General features: G+C 47.7%; 1 protein-coding gene across 21 annotated transcripts in view; it reads right to left on the reverse strand.

Annotated features, from left to right (window-relative positions):
* MPRIP (myosin phosphatase Rho interacting protein) overlaps positions 1 to 21,615 on the reverse strand; it is a 154,807-nt gene that overhangs the window by 43,711 nt on the left and 89,481 nt on the right. For 12 of the 21 annotated variants that reach the window (XR_014557751.1, XR_014557752.1, XR_014557753.1 and 9 more), the window contains exons 6-9: positions 17,339 to 17,549; positions 14,408 to 14,567; positions 2,491 to 2,632; positions 1,011 to 1,124 (exon numbers count right to left, since the gene is read on the reverse strand). Coding sequence is in view for 16 of the 21 variants with exons in the window: in XM_083711219.1 (XP_083567345.1) it covers positions 1,011 to 1,124; positions 2,491 to 2,632; positions 14,408 to 14,567; positions 17,339 to 17,549 (627 nt within the window). In the remaining 5 variants the exon portion in view is untranslated. Of the gene's footprint in view, positions 1 to 1,010; positions 1,125 to 2,490; positions 2,633 to 14,059; positions 14,568 to 17,338; positions 17,550 to 21,615 lie in introns of all 21 variants that reach the window. The other 9 variants (XR_014557755.1, XM_083711213.1, XM_083711214.1 and 6 more) reach the window with 1 other exon arrangement.

Raw genomic sequence — 21,615 nt, forward strand, 5'->3', positions numbered from 1 at the left:
GTTTACCACCGAAACTCACAAGGCTAGTATGCTTCGACTGTGAATTTGGAGACAGTGGGGAAGGGGTTGTTCCATCTGAAGTTTGAGCAAAAGAACCTGAAGCCGAGGGAGAGTTTGGGTGGGAATGGAGTGACACGTAGGTGGGGGAAAACCTGGGTTTTATCACCTTCAGCTGACACAATTCAAGTGGCACTTACATCACTGAACTGGCTTCTTCAACAAGAGACAAGACAGCCCATCTCTGAATAGGACTGGGCACCTCCTAAGAATGGGACAAACTGCATGCACCCAGGAAAACCAGTAAGGGGAGGGCCATAACTTCCTGCCTACTGACATCAGGAAGGCATCTCCCTGGGGAGAGCATTCCACAAGTGGGGAGCCACTGCAGAAAAGGCCCTGCAGTAGCCCCACTTTCCCCAAAGACACCAAGCGGCACAATTCAGGTCCCTGTGCATCGCAAGTGCAATGACGGCCCGTGTGATGTAGTGATTGAGGATGTGGGTGACCAGGGTTCAAGCCCAGACCAGGGTTGAAGCCCCCACTCAGCCACCAAGCTCGCTGGGAGACCTTGCGCCTGTGACTCACTCTCAGCCCAGCCTACCTCGCAAGGTTGTTGTGAAGATAAAATGGGCAGGAGGATCACTATGTATGCATCCCTGAGCTCTTTGGAGGAACTGGCGGAAAGGAATATAAATGCGGCGAACAAATAACAAAGCTGTCTGCAAAGGTGGATAGGAATACTTGAAACAAGCCCCTGCTTTGCAAATTCTGAGATCCTTATCCAACCTTAATGGGCACTGCAACTTTTGGCTCAAATTCCCAGCCGAGCAATTAGCACGCTAATGTCATGCCAGGTCTCCTATTTTGCCTCGTCAAGCACCTGCCTTTTCCCTGAACGCTCCCTTCTCCTGCAGAGGACACCTGCAAAGGAGAGCGTCGCCATTCATTCCTTTGGGGCACCGTGCCAGTTTCCACGCACGGCAGAAAACTGCAAATGCCCCGGGGCTCACCGTCATGGAGGACTCAGTTGACCTTCTGTCCAGCGATTTGGCTCTGCGGTGCGGGGACAAGGGAGAAGTCGAGACGTCCAGGATGGGGCTGGTTGTTGATTCGGCAGCAAAGTCCTGTAACAAACACGGAGGTCAGGGCTGGGGGAGAATCTGCAGAGCTCGGCTCTAAACATCATACTTCAGCACCAAGGAACTCTTTCTGCTGAAAGCCTGCGAAGCAGGGGTCAAAAGCAAGTCGAAATGAATCTGAACCCTGAGAATGGCATACTTTTCCCCAAGAGAAGCAAAAATTCCACGTACAGTGGTGCCTCGCAAGACGAAATTAATCCGTTCCGTGAGGCTCTTTGTATAGCGGTTTTTTCGTCTTGTGAAGCAAGCCCATTGACAGCTTAGCGGATTAGCGCTATTAGCGGTTTAGCGGATCAGCTGATAAGCGGCTTATCAGCTGATAAGCGGCTTAGCGGCTTAGGAAAAGGGGGGAGGGGAAAAAACCCGCAGGAACTTGCAAGACATTTCGTCTTGCGAAGCAAGCCCATAGGGAAATTCGTTTTACAAAGCGCCTCCAAAACGGAAAACCCTTTCGTCTAGCGGGTTTTCCGTCTTGCGAGGCGTTCGTCTTGCGGGGCACCACTGTATACAAAGATCTTCCTGGATTTAATTACAGTGGCACTTCATTTTGAGTCCGCCTCATCGAGCATCCGTTTCATCGAATGTCCGCGGCAAACCCGGAAGTACCGGACGGAGTTACTTCCGGGTTTGCCGCTCGCACATGCGCAGAAGCGCTAAATCGCGCTTCACGCATGCGCAGAAGCACAAACTGCTCTGTGCGCGTGTGTGGAGTGGCGCTTTGTCATGCATCCTTTACGTCTAGCACCCGGGGCTCTGGAACGGATCCTGGACTCAAAGCGAGGTACAGCTGTATTTTTTTCTGCTAACAATGGGCCTGGCAAAGAGCTGTGAATGATATAAGTTGTGAGGGATAAAACAGAAGAAAAAAAGCTGATCGCAACCCTGAAGGTCATTTATTGCAACCCCTGCAATGCAGGACTATGCAATGTGGAAAATGCCCCTTGAACAGCCTTGCGGGGCTTCTGGACACCCTGGGCGAAAAGACGAGGCAATGCAGAAAAATATTGTTCCACTGTCTTAACCAGGGGTCAGCAAACTTTTTCAGCAGGGGGCCGGTCCACTGTCCCTCAGACCTTGTGGGGGGCCGGACTATATTTTGAAAGGGAAAAAAGAACGAATTCCTATGCCCCACAAATATCCCAGAGATGCATTTTAAATAAAAGCACACATTCTACTCATGTAAAAACACCAGGCAGGCCCCACAAATGAGCCAGAGATGCATTTATAATAAAAGGACACATTCTACTCATGTAAAAACATGCTGATTCCTGGACCATCCGCAGGCCGGATTTAGAAGGCGTCTGGGCCCGATCCGGCCCCCGGGCCTTAGTTTGCCTACCCATGGTCTTACCCGTTTCCTGGGGAAAACCCTCTTCTCGCTCCTGCCCTGCCGGGTCTCACTGGAGAGGGCAGTTCCAGAGGGGGCATTGGTCTCCATGTGCTCTGCATTCTCGATATCTAATGCCTCAAATTTCTCAATTACCTGGGACCGCCTGCAAGACAGATAAGAGGGGAAACCAGGACTGTTTTTTTCCAAAAGACAGGAGCCTGCAACACTCCCCAATAAATCACAGCAGCTCCATTCCTCTCACCCCAATTCAACGAGAGCGTTCTCAAGGTATTGGAATGGCAACCCTTTCAAAACAGCTCACTCTGCCCTGTTTGGATTTATTGCCAGAGAGTGGGGTGGGAGGGGAGAAGGAATATGACCGGGAATAAACTTATTGGGATTCAGCCCGCCTGCAAGACATAAATACACATGTATCTGTGTGTTTGCTTGCAAGCACTTATCACTTTGAAAGCATTATCAACTAGCTAGACGACATGAAGAAATGCCTGACGTTACTCTCTAAATGAAAGGTAGCGTTTTCTCTGGAGACTGGTATCTTATGTCCCACTGTACAGTGGTACCTTGGTACTCAAACAGCTTGGCTCCCGAACAAATTGGATCCCGAATGCCGCAGGAAGCTCCTGCAGCCAATCGGAAGCTGCGCCTTATTTTCGAATGGTTCCGGGAGTCAAATGGACTCCCGGAACGCATTAAGTTTGGCAACCAAGGTACCACTGTAGCTGTGTCAGTTTAAGAAGGCTTGGATCTGATGGATCTTTTATAAGACTAACTTCCAGAAGTCTGTTTTATAAGAGTAAATACCATACGAGATTAAGGTCTGGTTAACTACAATAAGAGGGACTTCCGGTCTCTTGCTGTGGGAAATGGCTGCCTCCCACATGAACGGATCCCAGCCGTGCTAGTAATTCAGGGTTAACTACAATAACAATACCCCTTTTTTTTGTAATGTGCACAATATGTGGTCCTGTTTTGTTTTCTACATGGATACTATTTCTTGTACCTTCTTTTTGTGTGTGTGTCTTATCTTATGCTGTGCACTTGTAATTCCCCCCCCCCCAATAAAGAATATAAAACAAAATAAAAAAGACTAACTGCTAATAAGGGAGGAACATTGGGCTGAAAGGGACCAGATGATCACAAAATCCAGAGTCCCAACGTTTGAGGCAGTTGCTTCCCCACCAAGGAACCCCCTCCAGGTTAGCCTCCACAGTCAAGACCACGCCATGCCACATGCAGGGACAGAAAGCCACCCAAAGCTTTCCCAACACCAAGAGGCCTGAAGAGAGGCCTGCCGGATACTCCCAGGGAAGGCAAAGACCCCGCAAAACACCTTTCTTCATAAGCCGCGCTGCACATATTTTAACACTCTGCAATATGTTTTTTTTAACTGACAGCAGCCTTTTTGTTAAAAAAGAAAGGAAACCCCCACTTTCCCCCACTCCCTCCATCTCAGTTTTGCAAAAAGGGATGAAAAGCGAAGGGTCATCAAATTGACATTCGTCTCGGCCAAATGGCAAAGGGGCTCATTTTGTTTACGAAAAAGGAAACGGAACAAAAAAACCCAACAAAACAAAGCAGGCTGATTTCTTATGGAAAGGGGGGTTGCACCGTCAGGTTGTCTACAGCTCGAATTTTTAAATTATTATTATTTTTTTGGAGATGAGATGGTAGCGAAGCAGGCGGAGTAAAAAGGGCGGACACGTCACACAGCAGAAGGTGGAGAGCAACAAGACCTGGAAGAAAAGAAAGCTGGAAAATGAATGAACAGACAAAATTATATTTCCTCCTCCCCAACCCACAAATAAAAATTAAAATCATTCCAAGATTTCTAAAAAAAAAGAAAGAAACAAAACAAAAAAATACAAATCATCAGCAAAATGAAATTATAATCATTGCAAACCCCCCAAAATCACATCCCCGCTGTGAGTGGTTATTCTGATCATTAAGGAAAGGGGCCGGGTGAGTAGTTTCGGGGAGAGGTGCAGGAGAAGGAATCCCTGTTCCCCAGTGGAATCTGTGTTTGGCCAGGCAGCCCCTGCGAGAGCTTGCCAAAAAAGAACATGCAGGCACTTGGAGGACTCAGTGGAAAGAGCACAGCGAAGGCGTTCAGACGACACCCGGCTTCAAAAGTGGCCGGGGGAGAGAGACCGGTTTGCAGTGGAGAAGTAGCCGGTGAGAAGGGGTGGTCTGCCTCCTGCTTTGCCCGCATCTATTTCTCAAGATGTAATCGGCTGTATGTTTGAAAAATAATATATACTATATATTGACCCAGTGGTTAAACGGTTCAAAAATATCCTCAGAACTGATCCACTGGGTCTGCTACTTTTTTCGTTGAACTTTATGAGCTACTTCTTTTGAAACCTACAATTCAGTAGAATGAATAGTATATATTATTTTTTCAAACGTACAGCATGTTACGTCTTGTGTGTTTATTGAATATGTTTCACGTAACCAGAGGTTTGCTGTTGTTTTGTGCAGCTATTTCTCAGCAGTCTGCTGCTCTCCAGCTGCTTTTCGAGGGCAACTTCAAGGCAAGTCTGGAACTGGCTGGGCGGGGAGCGCATGAGAGCTCCTCCCTTCACTGCTTCTCCCCTGCAAAAGCCACGCCTTTGTAACCCGTCTTGTAAAGAGGGGAGCAACAGGATCCCTAAAACCCTCATCTGCCGCTGCTGAACGCCTGGTCTGGCCAACGGGTCTGCTGAGGAATGTAAAACAAAAAGAGGAGTTATTTAAAGACTTTGGGGTGTGGGGTGCCATGCTCTCGTTGGGGGAGGGGGGGTTAAAAAGGTAGGGAGGAAAAGAGAAGGGAGCCCCATGCATGTTAGTTTGTGGCAGACGGCCACGCTCCAGGGTTAGAAGGGTTTCCATGTGGCAGGGAGTCAATGGGCGGTTGATAAGAGTGATTTGCTTTTGATTGAAAGCGGTTTCATTGGGTTGGTTTTTTTATTATTCCACAGGAAGTGAGGTGAGGAGTCAGGAACAGCCAGAGGGGACAAAAGAGATGTACCCAGACAAGGAGCACATTCTGTGTAACTGTGTGTAGGGAGAATAGGAAGATGGTGGAAATCCACCAGGAAATGTTTAAAGATGAGATAGAAAGGGCTCGTTGATCTAAAACGGAAAGAAACGGTCAAGAGGTGACCAGCGCGCATCCATTATGCTGGCTTTAGTGTCTCTCAAGGAGCAAAAATGACAAGCAGTCGTGGTTGCACACAACTCCATGCCAATTCCGAGACAAGGGCTGAGGCTACGTTCTGCAAGCTGAATCTATTCTGCAACCTTCGAGCAAATTTACATAACTTGTTCTGGTTCTCCTGGTTGCAGAAAGGGACTGAGGCATGGCCCAAAAATGGAAACAAGAGGAACTACCGACTCTTGAAGAGCGGAGAATGAAACTTATGGATTATGCAGAACTGGACAAAATGACTGGGAAAATCAGATATCAGAGGGATCACAAATTCATTGAGGACTGGGGAAAGTTTACAGATTATCTGAAAAACATATGTGATGAACAGACAACGCTAGTGGGTTTTGTGATAGTTTAAGGTGTATTGTAAAAAAGAAAGAGATGAAAGGATAATACTATATATAGAAAATGCGTGAAGATAGGAAAAATGGATGATTGGTGGAGGAGCTGGTGGAAGTACAAAAACTGGAAATTTGAAAACATGGTTGTGTGGATTAATTTGTAAAGGAAAAATCTAATAAAAAATTATTTTTTTAAAAAAAGAAAGGGACTGAGGCACATGGAAGCCCAACTTCCAGAATTCCGAATCTGCTTGGGCATTCCTGGCTTTTGAGATTTTAGCAAGCTGTGCCAAAACCCTTTCAAGCATCTCTCGGCAGCAGTAGAACCTGCAACTTGGATCAGAGTATGTCGAAGGCAAGGGCTCAGTCGCTAAGTGAGGAGTGGTCTTTATCTGGAAAGGCAGCTACCACTTTAGAGACAAAGGTGGTTGTAATCAAACAGTGCCAAGCTGGGAGGACTGCGTCCCCTCCACCCGCAGCTTTGGGGATAAAAAGATATGAAACCAAAAACCTCACCCAGAAACAAACATGCACCTATTGGGAAGTAAAATTAGACGAAACAGTTCAGTTTCCATTTCCATTGTACAACAAAATGAGTTGGCAAAAAAAGTTGTGGAAGTCATAGTACTGCTCTATTCTGCCTTGGTCAGACCACACCTGGAATTCAGTTCTGGGCAACACAATTTAAGAAGGATGTTGACAGTTGCAGGAACAGGTGCAGAGGAGGGCGACCAAGATGATCAAGGGTCTGGAAACTAAGCCTGATGAGGAATGGTTGAAGGAGCTGGGTCTGTTTAGCCTGGAAAAGAGGAGACTGAGAGGAGATATGCTAGCCATCTTCAGATATCTAAAGGGCTGTCCCATGGAATAGGGAGCAAGCTTGTTTTATCCTGCTACGGGGAGTAGGACCTGAACCAATGGATTCAAGTTCCAAGAAAGGAGATTCCAACTAAAAACCAGAGGAGGGCAACCAAAATGGTCAAAGGCCTGGAAACGATGCCTTATGAGGAATGGCTAAGGGAGCTGGGCATGTTTAGCCTGGAGAAGAGGAGGTTAAGGGGTGATATGATAGCCATGTTCAAATATATAAAAGGATGTCACATAGAGGAGGGAGAAAGGTTGTTTTCTGCTGCTCCAGAGAAGCGGACACAGAGCAATGGATCCAAACTACAAGAAAGAAGATTCCACCTAAACATTAGGAAGAACTTCCTGACAGTAGGAGCTGCTCAACAGTGGTGGAGGTGGTGGACTCTCCTTCCTTGAAGGTTTTAAAGCAGAGGTTGGATGTCCATCTGTCACGGATGCTTGAGTTGAGATTCCTTCATTTTGGGGGTGGACTAGATGACCCTCAAGCTCCCTCCCAACTCTACAATCCTATGAATCTATGCTACCAGCAGGGGGAGTGTGGACACCAATGGACTGTGAGACACGCCTTTCCAGAGATGAATCCCATGCCACTTGAAGGCTCTTGTAAATTGGCAAGGTTGGCATAAACCAGGATGGGTAATCTGCTGGTCACATATCCTCCAACTGGCACCTATTCAATATACATTTTCTCTCATCCTGGGGCACATTTACACTACAAATTTAAACCGGTTTCAGACCAGTTTAGGAGACATCTTTTGCTCTCAAGACCACCTAGTAGCCATAATTTCTTTAAAGTGGGTAACACCCTAACATTACAATTCCCAATTCCTCTGCAACAACTACAGCAATTCCAAACCCATCTGAAGCTGGCTTAAGTACAGACATTTATACCAGCTTGCAAATGCAACACTAATCTGTGTTTCAGCGGGACTAAACCGTGCTGTTTTTTGGTACTGAATTCCTGATCCATTCCTTTTTAAAAAAGAGGATTGTGAAAATTTAATTGTAGCCAGCCGCTGAATCTTAGCTCTGCCTGGGAACATGTTACGGGGGGGGGGGGCGGTTTTCTCAGCCAAATCCTGCTTTTTAAAAACATGCTTCTAGCCCTCATGATGGTAAAGAGAAAAGTTTGAAAATGGATGGAGAGGAAGCCCTAAAGAAGTGAACCCCCAAGGCGATACTGGGCTGTAAAGGTAAAGGGACCCCTGAATGTTAGGTCCAGTCACGGACGACTCGGGTTGCGGCACTCATCTTGCTTTACTGGCTGAGGGAGCCAGCGTACAGCTTCCGGGTCATGTGGCCAGCATGACTAAGCCGCTTCTGGCGAGCCAGAGCAGCGCACAGAAACGCCGTTTACCTTCTTGCTGGGGCGGTACCTATTTATCTACTTGCACTTTGACGTGCTTTTGAACTGCTAGGTTGGCAGGAGCAGGGACCGAGCAACGGGAGCTCACTCCGTCGTGGGGATTCGAATCGCCAACCTTCCGATCGTCAAGTGCTAGGCTCAGTGGTTTTGACCACAGCGCCACCCGCGTCCCATCAATCCTGATCTTTGGCCATGTTGGATGGCCTGGCAGGAGTGAGAGTCCCAACAAACAACACCTGGAGCTGCTGCAGGTTAGCCTTTCTCTGAAGCCAGAGAAGGTCCAGGTGGGGCTTTTACTCAGTGTTAGTAATTCAGATATATAAGATAGGTGCCAAATGGCTCCTTAAACCAAGGTTGCGTTTGCCAAAACAGAATGTCTTGTTGCTTTTCTTTTCTTTTTTTTGGTGCAAGACAGCTTAAAGTTTTATTTTTCAAATGATGGACTGACAGTGATTGATTCTCAGTTAAACATCTGTTCAGATAAAAAAAATTCCTTCCAGTAGCACCTTAAAGACCAACTAAGTTAGTTCTTGGTATGAGCTTTCATGTGCATGCACACTTCTTCAGATACCAACCTTGTTGATACCAACCTTGATGACAACCTTGAGCTAGGTTAAGAACTTTCAGAACTTAAAGAAGGAAAATCACTTCATGCAGGGACACTCTGAATATATATTGGCCAATTTCTACTTATTTTTCTTAATGGTGACCCAGACCACTCATAACATAGGAATATTCTTCCCAACTGTGAGCAGGGCATTGGGGTGGAGTAAGGGAGAGCTAGAGGCAACAATTAACCATAATGTCATTCACTGCTCCTGCTCAGGCTGCACAGAAAAAGCAATTTGGTCCCTGAAATTTGGTTCTGATTATGAGGTTAAAATATATAAGAAGATAGAATTCTACAGGATGGGCTATTAGTGTGTGAAAACAGTCCAGATCCAATGATCCCTTCAGATGGTGGAGATGTCAGGCACCATCCTTGCGTCCAGGCATCCTCACTTGGTCGCAAGTGGCCGATACCTAGGAGCAAAATGCGCCTGGCTCCTGGCTAATTTCAAACACTGCTTTATCTGGTCACAGACAATGCCTCTCGCACTCTGTTTAGCAACTGAATCTCCCCGTGAGAAAGAACAAACCAGGGAAAGGTGGATCTGGCAGACAAACATGCGTACTGTTAATAATCTCCTTGGTTTTGAATCCCTGATATGCTTCCAAGGAAGCCTGGGGTGGTGGGTAGAAAGGAGTATGAAAACTGCTGCTCTAAGGACTAATAAAATAAAATAAAATAATAAAAGAATTCCTTCCAGTAGCACCTTAGAGACCAACTAAGTTAGTTATCGGTATGAGCTATCGTGTGCATGCACACTTCTTCAGATACATGCATGCACATGAAAACTCATACCAATAACTAACTTAGTTGGTCTCTAAGGTGCTACTGGAAGGAATTTTTAAATTTAATTTAATTTATTTTAATTTGTTTCAACTATGGAATAGATGCTTTTGAATTATGGTGCTGGAGGAGACTCTTGAGAGTTCCATGGACTGCAAGAAGATCCAACTGATCCATTCTTAAGGAAATCAGCCCTGAGTGCTCCCTGGAAGGACAGGTCGTGAAACTGAGGCTCCAGTACTTTGGCCACCTCATGAGAAGAGAAGACTCCCTGGAAAAGACCCTGATGTTGGTAAAGATGGAGGGCACAAGGAGAAGGGGACAACAGAGGATGAGATGGTTGGATAGTGTTCTCGAAGCTACCAGCATGAGTTTGACCAAACTGCGGGAGGCAGTGGAAGACAGGAGTGCCTGGCGTGCTCTGGTCCAGGGGGTCACGAAGAGTCGGACACGACTAAACAACAACAACATGGCAGACCAACACGGCTACCTACCTGTAACTAGCTCTAAGGACTGTTTGCTCTGGGCTGTTTTTGGAATAATCCTGCAGCCCCTCAGAGAACATGAGAATTGGCACAAGAAATCCAAGACCCAGAGGGACTAAGGCAGGATGTGAGCTGGGATTTTGCTGGCTGTTTTTAAAGCGCTTGGTCTGTTCCTTGGGACCCTGGCATGTGCAGTATGTGTTTGTGACAGGGATGGGAGTGGTAAGTGGGGAGTGGGCTCCCATGCGCAAACGGAGACCAGGCACAAATAGAGGAGGAGGAAAATCCAGGTGCAAAAACAGACACCAGGTGCTTGGAACAAGTTTGCTCAGCTCCACAAACGGCAACAGAACCGACTCACAGGTGGGAGAAGAATGTTAATAAGCAAGAAGCAAAGTGGGGAAAGCAGAGAAGCAGCCAGGAGCCAAGCAGAAGGGGAAGGGTGGGGGGCTTTGCAGGGCAATGTTAATTTGCTGTTGTAGGTGGCTGCAGGCAGGGCTTGGAAAACCGTCCTGCGCCAGCCCACCTGGATACAGAGGACGCCTTTGCGGAGGAGAGGGCTGATTGACAGCTATTAACAACGACAGCTCAGGAGGACCTCCATGGCCAGAGGGAACACGGCACGTCCCAAGAGCAGACACTTAGGGACCAGCAGCAATAAGGCCTCAGCATCCACACCCTGCTGAAGCATTTCCCCAGACATTTCTGGAAGCCAGATGCCGGCTGGATCCAGCTGTTCTTAAGGATTGCACACCTCTTAGGAGAGTTTCAGACACCAAGATGGCTGGAGGGTAACCAGAGAGGCCTTGCACAGCAGCCCCATTCATCTCCTGTTGGATATTTTGCTAATGACACCCCCCCCCCCAAAAAAAAATCCATGCTTCTTTGCATTCTGGGACTTCATTCTGATGTTACACTTGTGCAATCACTGGCAGCTGCTAGCAGGACAGGAAAAGCTCACGACGGGATGGAGTCATGCCAAGCTGGTTTGCACGTAAGGCTAAACCAGCACAGAGCAGTGGTTAGTTAAAGTGTTGGACCCTGGGAGACCAGGGTTCAAATCTCTGCTCGGTCATGAAGCTCTCACTGGGTGACCTTGGGCCAAGCATTGTCCCAAGGATTCTTGTGGCCCACTTGGTCTGAGAAGTTGGCCTGCCCTGCTCTACAAGCTGCTTGGTTTCCTTTGGGCTCCCAGTACATTTCTGAGCACAATTGGTGCTGACCTTTAAAGCCCTAAACGGCCTCGGCCCACTATACCTGAAGGAGCATCTCCACCTCCATCGTTCAGCCCAGACACTGAGGTCCAGCACTGAGGGCCTTCTGGCGGCTCCTTCCCTGTGAGAAGCCAAGTTACAGGGAACCAGGCAGAGGGCCTTCTCGGTGGTGGCGCCTGCCCTGTGGAACGCCCTCCCACCAGATGTCAAGGAAATAAACAACAATCTGACTTTTAGAAGACATCTGAAGGCAGCCCTGTTTAGGGAAGCTTTTAATGTCTGATGTTTTATCGCTTTATTATTATTATCATTAATTCTCTTGGGAAACCCAGCCACATGAGCGAGGTATAAATAAATAAATTATTATTATTATTATTATTATTATTATTATTATTATTATTATTATTATTTCCCCAGTTCCACAGCAACACTAATGAATGCTGCAATCCAGGAACCTGTGAAAGGGGACCACTTCTTGGGGCATGTACATTCTCCCTCCATTTTTCAAAAGACACGACAAGGTGTGTCCACCCACTCAGCTGAGCAGCTCTGGGAGAGGGGGCCCAGCCACCTGCTAGGCCTTCGAAGTTACATGAAGCCTGTACCTTCTGGGCACACGTCAGGAAAGAAACACGAGGAGGGTCTCACCTGCGAGGGAATTCCCCACCCGTGCGTGCACGGAGACTGGTATCTGGTGCTAAAAGGGTCATCCTGAAAAATGTAGCTTTACCATTGCAAGAAATTCCTAGATCTCATGCGAGCAGCGGCTTAGGATCACTGCAGGGTCCCTGGTGAGAACTTCTAGGTGCCTGGGATGCATCTTGAATGACCTGCAGAATGTCCTGGTTGTTTCTACACTAAGACCACATCCACACTGTGGGCTACTCAGAGGAGACCCACTGGAAGTAATGAAGACAACTAAATTAGGCCAATTATTCTCTGAGCAAAATCTAACAGAATACAATCCCCTACATTTAAAGCACTATTTATACCTCTTGAGAAATAATTTCTCTCCCTAATGCATCCCAGGAACTGTAATTAGTTAAGGATGCTGAGAATTATTAGGAGACTCCCTCTTTCCCTCCCAGACCTACAGTTCCCAGATTTCCCTGGCAAGAGGGACTGACTGCTAAGCCACTCTGGGAATCCTAGCTCTGTGGGAGGAATAGGGGTCTCCAAACGACTCTCAGCACCCTTAACAAACTACATCTCCCAGAATTCTTTGGGGCTGTTTAAAGTTGTACAATAGTGCTTTAAATGTAAGGCGGCCTAACCAATGTGGCCCAATAATCCCCCAATATTCTTGCCACCCCTTGTATACTTTTGCCTCTTGGTGCGAGGGTCAACACCACAGCATAATCTGTCTGGGGTAGACTCTTAACCTGAGGGTGGCGGGTTCAAGTCCCGCGCTGGACAAAAGATTCTTGCATTGCAGAGGCTTGAACTAGATGACCCTCAGGTCCCCTTCCAACTGCTGTGATTCTGTGCATACTGGAGACAAATGCAATAAGACCCCTGCAGCCACTCGTCAGAAACCTGCTCGAGTGAACATGCCTGTCGGGAATCAAGAGCGAGCGAAAGAGAGAAGACAGCTTTCTCCCCTCTGGTCCTGCGACTCCTGCTCTCTTGTCGTTTTATCTGCAGGCCTCGTCATGCCGAGGAAACGAGACAGAGAGAGTTAATTCGGAAAGGCAAGTTTCAACTATTATATGTGAGGGGTCTGGAATGTCACACACACACACGCACACACACACACACGGTTGTATGTCTGCAAGACACCTTTGCAGCTGCAGATATAGGCCTTGCACATCAGCAGAGCTATTGCACCAATCCAGCTATTGTGCACATACCAAGGTATTTTACAGCTTATTCAGCTCCACTAAACGACGTCTCCTTGAGTCTCCATCATAGCTCATTAAGCTAGGCCAGGATACATGCCAGACTCCCCACACATGCACTGCCTAGGGAAATATGTGGAGAGGGGAGAGAGGCAGTTGTGCAACGCTTTAAACTCAACCGCCAACTGAGTTAAAACCCGGTGCCGAGCCACTCATTAATTTTGGAGGCTTTCTCTGTCTTTTGCTTCAAAAGCATGAGGTCCAGCAACTTGCTCTGCCTTCCTTTCTTTCCGAAGAAAGCTAACATTTTCCAAGCCCCGAACCAGATACCAGACTCCTTGCCAATGTTGTGTGATACCCAATAATGCCCTGCATTAAAGTCACGTCCACGGAAAAGGAGTTCCTTTGCATCCTGAATGCAGTGATATAGTTTCAGGGCTTGGATGCGGTGCTCTGGGAGGCAGCTAAACTGAGAACGTTGGGGGGGGGGGTCACAGATAACTGAGAGTTGCCTGCACCTGCTTTCAGCTTCCTGGCTGTCCTGCCATTTCCCACTATCCCTTCCTCTGCACAACCGAGCGACCTCTTCAAATGCCACTTGGTTGGGCCACATTTAACACCACCCACCCAGCAAAAATGGTCTTGCGGAGGCTGCCCTATTTGTGCCCAGCAGGCCAGCTCAAAACCCCACTCAAACGTTGCCGCCTCCAGCTGTTGTTGGACTACAAGGCCCATCATCCAGTGGCCAGGGATGATGGGAGTTGTAGTCCAACAACAGGAGACCCGAATTGGAGAAACGCTGCGAGGGGCACCGCCAGGAGCCAACTGGCTTCCTCCGAACCAGAAACCCGTCGGCGGCGCTGCCGCCCGTTCCTTACCTCCTTTCGCTGCCAAAGAGCCGAGCCACCTCTTCCCTTCCGGGGCTGCGAGCTCGGGAACGCCGCTCCAGCCTCTTCCTCTCCGCTTGGAAAGCCTCCCGGTTACTAATCCTGACAGCCTTGGGGACATCGGCCAGGGTGGCGTACTGCCGGCTTGCTCTAAAGGAAAGAGGGCGGCCCGGCCTCTCGGCTCCCCTCGCCCCGTCTCTCGCTGCCGAGTCCTTGTAGTCGCTCGTCAAGTCCAGGCAGTTGAGGGATAAGCTGTACACCATTCGGCTGCCTGGGGGGCCACCTGGGGAAGGAAAGGGGCAGCTCTGCTCCGGGGAGGGTGACTGGGAGTCACTGTACCTGTTGTTGGGGGTGCTGGGGCTGGGAGGGGATGGCGGGGTCGGCAGCTGCTGCTCGTCCGGCTTCCCATCCTGTTTCGTCTTCTCCAAGGAGAAGTAGCCACTCTCCACCCGGGTTTTCCGCCCGCTGTCGCTTCGGTCGCCATGCATGCTGCTGTCGTCTGCAAGGAGGCAAGGAGAAGCTGGAGGTGACTGGGCTGCCCTTGGGTGCCCCCTCCCTCCCCGCAGGGAACTCAGGGCTATGTAGATCGGTGGGGTGGGACTTGCTTATTTAATATTATAAACACCACCCACCTTTCTCCTGAGGGCTTTCTGGTGGTTCCCTCACTGCGAGAAGTGAGGTTACAGGGAACCAGGCAGAGGGCCTTCTCGGTAGTGGCACCCTCCCTCCCATTAGATGCCAAGGAAATAAACAGCTATCTGGCTTTTAGAAGATATCTGAAGACAGCCCTATTTAAGGAAAGTTTTCAATGTTTGATGTTTTATTGTGTATTTAATATTCTGTTGGGGGCCACCCAGAGTGGGTGGAGAAACCCAGCCAGATGGACGGGGTATGTATGTATGTATGTATGTACGTATGTATGTATGTATATATGAATAAATAAATAAATAAATAATAAATAAACTTATTATATTATTATTATTATTATTATTATTATTATCATCATCATCATTATTATCATCATCATTATTGGGATTCAAGGCAGCTTATGGCACTACTGAATGTTATAAAATATGAAGCAAACTGGCTAAAAACAGCAAGTTGAAAGGACATCAAAACACCATTTAAAACCAGCAATAAAGTTGTTTGTGTATGTAACAACGTTGGCTAGGATTTGCCAGACACAAAAATGGAAGGAAGAAGACGTTCCCACCAAGGAATGGGTAAGTAAGGTGAGGGACTATGCAGAATCGGCAAAATTAATTGCGAAAAGTAAGAGATTCTAATGACAACTGCTTTGTGGAAGAATGGAAGCCCTTTCAAGAGAATGTCGTAGTATGATGAACCCGCAAGCAGGATTTGAAATATAAGCAACAGAAGGAATTAAGAGAATACAGCATGGATGTGATGGTATAAAAGAGAGAAGATATTGGGCATGGAAAATGGGGTGGGAAGTCAGACATTTTTGGTACCAAGGGCAAAAAATAAATAAAAAGCCCGTCTTGATTAATCCCAAGCATTGCACATGCTAGAATGGCGAACCCCCTGAGAGGAAGGCAAAGAAGAAAACAAGCCCTTTTGATAGCCAGCCTTGAAACACAGATAAAGGAGGAGGGAAACATTGGCTCTTCCTAGGTAGCCAAGGGGAAAACTCATCATCCTGAACAGGAAGCAGATCCCTAGCCCTTATTGTTTCGTGGAGAACAATGCAGCAGAGCTGCTGGCAGACTAATCAGAGGAGATGGGGGGCAGTGGGATGAGGCAAACCGCTGGGGACGGGAGAACGAAAGAGGAACTCACTGTTTGACAAGAAATGCAGGGTAGGTGAGGTGGTGAGCCAAAAGATGCAAAATAAAATCAAGGAATTCCGCAGTTTATTATCGGTTGGAGGCAAAAGCCCTATTTCCCCCTATCTAGAGGTGGTATGGGGTGGGTGGGTTAGCAAACACATTCAAGGTCCAGACACCTCTTCGCATTATTTAAATTGTGTAAACGTCGCCAGTTTGCAAACTCTGCAAAGTTTTGGGGGAAAAAAGGTAAAGAGGTAAAGAGGATCTTGAGCGTCACGTCAAGAAATGGAACTCAGAGTGAGGTCAGGATGCTCGCAATGGAGAAGGAGAGGCCCGGCTGCAGGTTTGGGAGACAGCCGAGAGGGTGTCAAAGCCCAACACACGAGACACGGGGAGCCTCCTGGAGGCAGAGTTTAGCTCCCCCTCCCCTCGGGGGGGGGGTGTCCCCAGTCACAAGCACACAGCCTTTTGCTTCCTTGCATGCGAAAAAGAAAAACGATTTGCTGCACTTGGGCAACTTGCGTGAAGATTTGATGTTTCCATCCCCAAAACGTTTTTGACTTTGACTACTGAAATGAGGCTGCATTTTAATGTTCCATTCTAATCTTGTTTAAAAGTTGTATTTTAATCAACTGTTTTATACCTGGTATTAGCCGCCCTGAGCCCTGTCTTGGCTGGGGAGGGCGGGGTATAAATAAAACATCATCATCATCATCATTATTATTATTATTATTAGCCCTGCCAGTCCAACAATGCCATCCACAGAGTTTGATGCAGACTCCACCGACAAGAACGGTGGTCTCCCATCAGCTGGGCAGGACTTGCAAAGCTCCCTTGCAGCCCCTTCCCAATTCTCGGACTCCCTCCTCTGTACACCCCCACCCAGGCCTCACGCAAGGTTTTTTTTTTATTGTTGCATTTCATGCCACGATTTCCTCCGAGGAGCTCAAGGTGGCGTGCAAGGTTTTCCCCTCCCCCCTCATCTACGTCGTCCGGGAACCTAACCACTAAAACCTCGCTGACTCTCATGATGAACATGCTGTTCTTGGGACGCGCCTGAAGCCACCCAAATCAGCCCCTGCAGCTCTGCCAAACCATTCTCTTTACGGCGTGTTAGCCTTGGATTTATCTTTGCTATTCTCTGATACTATCCCAGCTCCAGCAGGCCAGAGCCATAACATATTCGGACAGGGTCACTGGGAAGTCAACACGTTCCTTCAAAACAGGAGAGACTTGACTTCTTCTCTTTGGATGTTACACAATCCTCTGCAGCAGCAAAGATAAGTGGAGGGACAGGGTCTCTGTCTTTAATTTCGCAAGGCCTCCGTGCTTTACGCAGGTATCTTCCAAAACGCGGAGGTGTGGGATATCAGGTGTGCTAACACAGCACGTCCCATGTGCAAAAAACATCGTTGACCCCCAACCTTCTGTGCCGCCCTTGTCCTCTCTGTTCTGTCTGGGTTCAGGGTTCAACCCTTACCTTCCTTGCTGTCCAGCGTCGGCTCCTTCAAGGAGCATCCAGGGGGGGCCTGGCCTTGAACAGGGCTTGGGGCTGGGCTGAGTCCCCCGTTGCCATCTGGCTGGTCTTTGCTCCTCATTTCTTCCTGCCAAAGGGTGGACTTTGTGGTGGGGACCTTCTCTGCACCAGGGATGTTGCTGCTGGTGACGGCCATCTTTGCCGGGCCGGGTTCCTAGGAGAGAAGGCAGAACCGTCAGGCGACGTTAATTTCACTGACAATTTTTTGTCTCACACCAACTTATGTCATGGAATGTAAACATGCAGCTTGGAAGCTGAACTGAGTGCTGGACCCTGCTGGATTAAGAACACACCTCGCCCTTGGTTATAATCACTCCGAGTTTAAGAAAATAAGAAACACATATTTGGTAGGGAAGGCCTGAGTTCTGCCAGACTAGTAACAGAGCCATAGATGCTCTTTGTGCTCAGCAAGAGACACACACAAATATGTCTCCTCTCCCGAGGCGAGGAGGGAGGAGAAGGATGTGAAAAATGAGGAAAGCAACCTTGAGAGCATCAGCCTAGCACAGGGGTCAGCAAGCTTTTTCAGCCACAGGCCGGTCCACCGTTCCTCAGACCATGTGGTGGGCCGGAATATATTTTGAAAAAAAATATATGAATGATTTCCTATGCCCCACAAATAACCCAGAGATGCGTTTTAAATAAAAGGACACATTCTACTCATGTAAAAACATGCTGATTCCCAGACTGTCCACGGGTCAGACTGAGAAGGCGACTGGGCCGCATCTGGCCCCCAGGCCTTAGTTTGCCTACCCCTGGTCTAGCACTTAGCACAGGTTTAAAGGACGGGCTAGGGAGTCTGGAGGGTCTTTATACACTTTCTCCCATGCAGACCCACCGGTCTTCAATGCAAGCTGAGTTGCACCTCAGCATTTCATTGAGGGAGACACACTTTGCCGACAAAAACGGCAGCCCTGTTACGTTTAGGCATGCACTGGCTTATGTAGTAATGTCATCAAACCCGGAGTTTCCCCATCAACATGTAGCCTGATCATTTCAAGACCTGGGTAAGCGTGCCAAAACCAGGAGGATGCCGTATACAGAGTCGGACCATAGGTCCATCTGGGTTATTATTAGTCTTCTGTGGCTCAGAGCCCGTGTCCCAAGGACCAACTCTGGCCATATTAACCGACCTGCACCCTGCAATCATAATCTGAAGCCCATCTTCATCTGTCCCTTCCACAGGAGGTCCAGGGGGTAGCAACACAAAAACAGGCCTTTTCAGTGATGGCTCCTTGTTTGTGGAATATTCTCCCCAGGGAGGCTCGCCTGGCACCACCATTACGTATCTATAGGCGCCAGGAAAAAGATTCCTTCTTCATCAGGCTTTCAACTATCAACTACCTTTTTGCCTGAGTGGGATGTTTTAATCTATATATATATTTAATGGATTTGTCTTTTACATGTTTTTAAAATGTTGGCTTTTATGTATGTCAGAGTAAGATTTTTGTTTAAAATTCTGTATATCGCTTTGAGTTGCTGTGGCAAAGAAGCAATAAATAAGTTTAATCGTAACAATACCATCAGCAATAATAACTGGAGGAGGCATGCCAAGGTCTCGGATCAGGATCTTTCCCAATCCCACCTGGAGATGCCGGGGATTGAACTTGCGACCTTCGGCATGCAAAGCAGATGCTCTACCACTGAGCTAGGGGGGTTGTGCAGACCTAGCATCTTAAATGTGTAGAACAGCACATCACTTTGCCTGCTGCTCCTGCACTGACATCTTTGTCTTGCAATTGTCTCAGGAGAAAAATGACATCGTGATACTGGTAATGTTGTATTTGCAACCCGCCCTACCCAATGGGTGGCAGGCTGGTTGCCAGAGGAGGGCAACCAAAATGGTCAAAGGCCTGGAAACGATGCCTTATGAGGAACGGCCAAGGGAGCTGGGCATGTTTAGCCTGGAGAAGAGGAGGTTAAGGGGTGATATGATAGCCATGTTCAAATATATAAAAGGATGTCACATAGAGGAGGGAGAAAGGTTGTTTTCTGCTGCTCCAGAGAAGCGGACACGGAGCAATGGATCCAAACTACAAGAAAGAAGATTCCACCTAAACATTAGGAAGAACTTCCTGACAGTAAGAGCTGTTCGACAGTGGAATTTGCTGCCAAGGAGTGTGGTGGAGTCTCCTTCTTTGGAGGTCTTTAAGCAGAGGCTTGACAACCATATGTCAGGAGTGCTCTGATGGTGTTTCCTGCTTGGCAGGGGGTTGGACTCGATGGCCCTTGTGGTCTCTTCCAACTCTAGGATTCTATGAGTTAAGGCAACCGTGGGCCTCAGAAATGGACCTGTGCTTTAAAATCCCAATAAGGCCATGCTCCAAAAGCCATACCAATGTGAAAATAAAACCATGGCTTCACAAAGCAGGACAAACTCTGGGGTCCAGCCACTGCTGCGGAATCGCCAACATCTTCCTTGGATAGTTTTTACATGCCAGGTAAAAATTGTCTCCTTCTGCCACACCGCCTAGATTTAGCTTCTTAGCCTCTGTGGTTTTTAATCTTTTTACAGACTTGAAAGTGCTCTTGGCTAGAAGGACTCTGAGCCTCTCCCCATTGTTGATGCTCTTCCTGGTTATAACTTCATGTTGGTTTCATTGTTTTTAAGTGTTTCTGCTACTGTAAACTGCCTCAAGCTTTTTGCACTGGAAAGACAATGCTGATATTTTCAAAATAAAGTAAGCTATTAGCATGCACAGATAGTTTGGAGGGAAAGGGTCACAGCCTATCTTGCTGAAGGGGGTGGATTAGAAGTCGGAGGACGGGTTCCACTTTTCTTCCTATATACATAAAAACACAAGGCTGTCGTCGCACAGCCCCCATTGGTGCTGCATCACAATGTTTCGTGCATTTGCATGAAGAAATCAGGTCAGGAAGGTGAAAAGCAAGCTTGGTATAGTTGCCTGAGGTGGGAAGGGGAAAATCTGGGTCATTAATGTGGAAGAAATGGGAGTGGGGTTGGCGAACGGAGCTAGCAAGGGTAGCGGTTTTTTATTTCTGCACATCTAACATGAACATTCTCCCTTCATAGCTCCTTTATTCCTTCTGCATTCTGGTTTCCAGCAAGACACCTCTTCCCACCCCAGTCTCCAAACAGCTGAGGGCCACAATAACATGTGCACGCAAATATCTTACTTATAGATTTTGTGAAGCTGCCAGACACAAAGGCTGCCTCACCGGGGAATGGTTAATGAAAGACTTCCGAGAGGCAACGGGGGGCTAAGCGCTGAGTTTCAAAAAAAGGAGAGAGCTTTTATTAGTCTTCTCCCGCAAGGGGCAGGAGTCAAAAATGGAAGAGAAGAGCAAAAGGTGGCTTTAGAAATACACCACTTGGACCTCTTGCCTGGGCACACGAACACATCAGGGTTGCTCCTCAAAGATGAGGAACACAAATCCACCTCACCCTTCTCTCGGGGTCCCCTACACCCCCAAGACACCATTGTGTGTCGCAGCTACAAAGTGAAAGCAACAAAGATAAATCTTTCTCTCTGTGACCATGAGAACTTGAAACTCGCCTCACGGGACAAAGTGAATATTGTTTTTACATAGGGGAAGAATTGGAAGTTTTTTATTTTCTGAATCTTATATTTCTATATTTCTCTTTTAACCTCTTTTCTACTCTTCTCCCCCCCCCCTTTTATGTTTTTATTGTATATAGATCAAAGTCTTAGTTTGGATAAAAAAAGGGGTGAGATATTAAGCTTTGTATTTTTCTCTATAAACCTCAGTCAAAAAAACCTAGAAACTTGCCATGAGTTTCAGAGAGAACATGCAGAGTCACATGAATGAGAAGACGTTGTTAAATTGGTACAAATAGCAGTTTAACCAGCGGCACAAGGGGTCAGGTGTGTGTCTGGCTGTCAACCAGAAGGTCGATGGTTTGAGCCCATTCAGGGACACAAATCCTGCACTGCGGGGGGACCGGAATAGATGACCCCTGTCTATGAAATGTATGGCATTGCGTTGACTTGGAAAGGCACACAAACCTCACTTCAGTCAGGTGAACAAACCTGGTCCAGAGGCCTTCGCTAAGCCCTTCCAGAGATGGATGACGAGCTTTGCGCGACTGCCTGCATCCCTGAAACCCCTCTGGTGTATATCGTGGGGATGTCGCCATGGCAGAAGCCTCTACGACTCTCACACACCTGCATTGGCCCTGGTACTGCCAAGCCAGGAAAGAAACTGCTTGGTGTCAACCTCAAAGGCAACCCTCGCAA

Source organism: Podarcis gaigeae, assembly GCF_964106915.1.
Source record: "Podarcis gaigeae genome assembly, chromosome: 14".
In the NCBI taxonomy this organism is placed as follows: Eukaryota; Metazoa; Chordata; class Lepidosauria; order Squamata; family Lacertidae; genus Podarcis; species Podarcis gaigeae.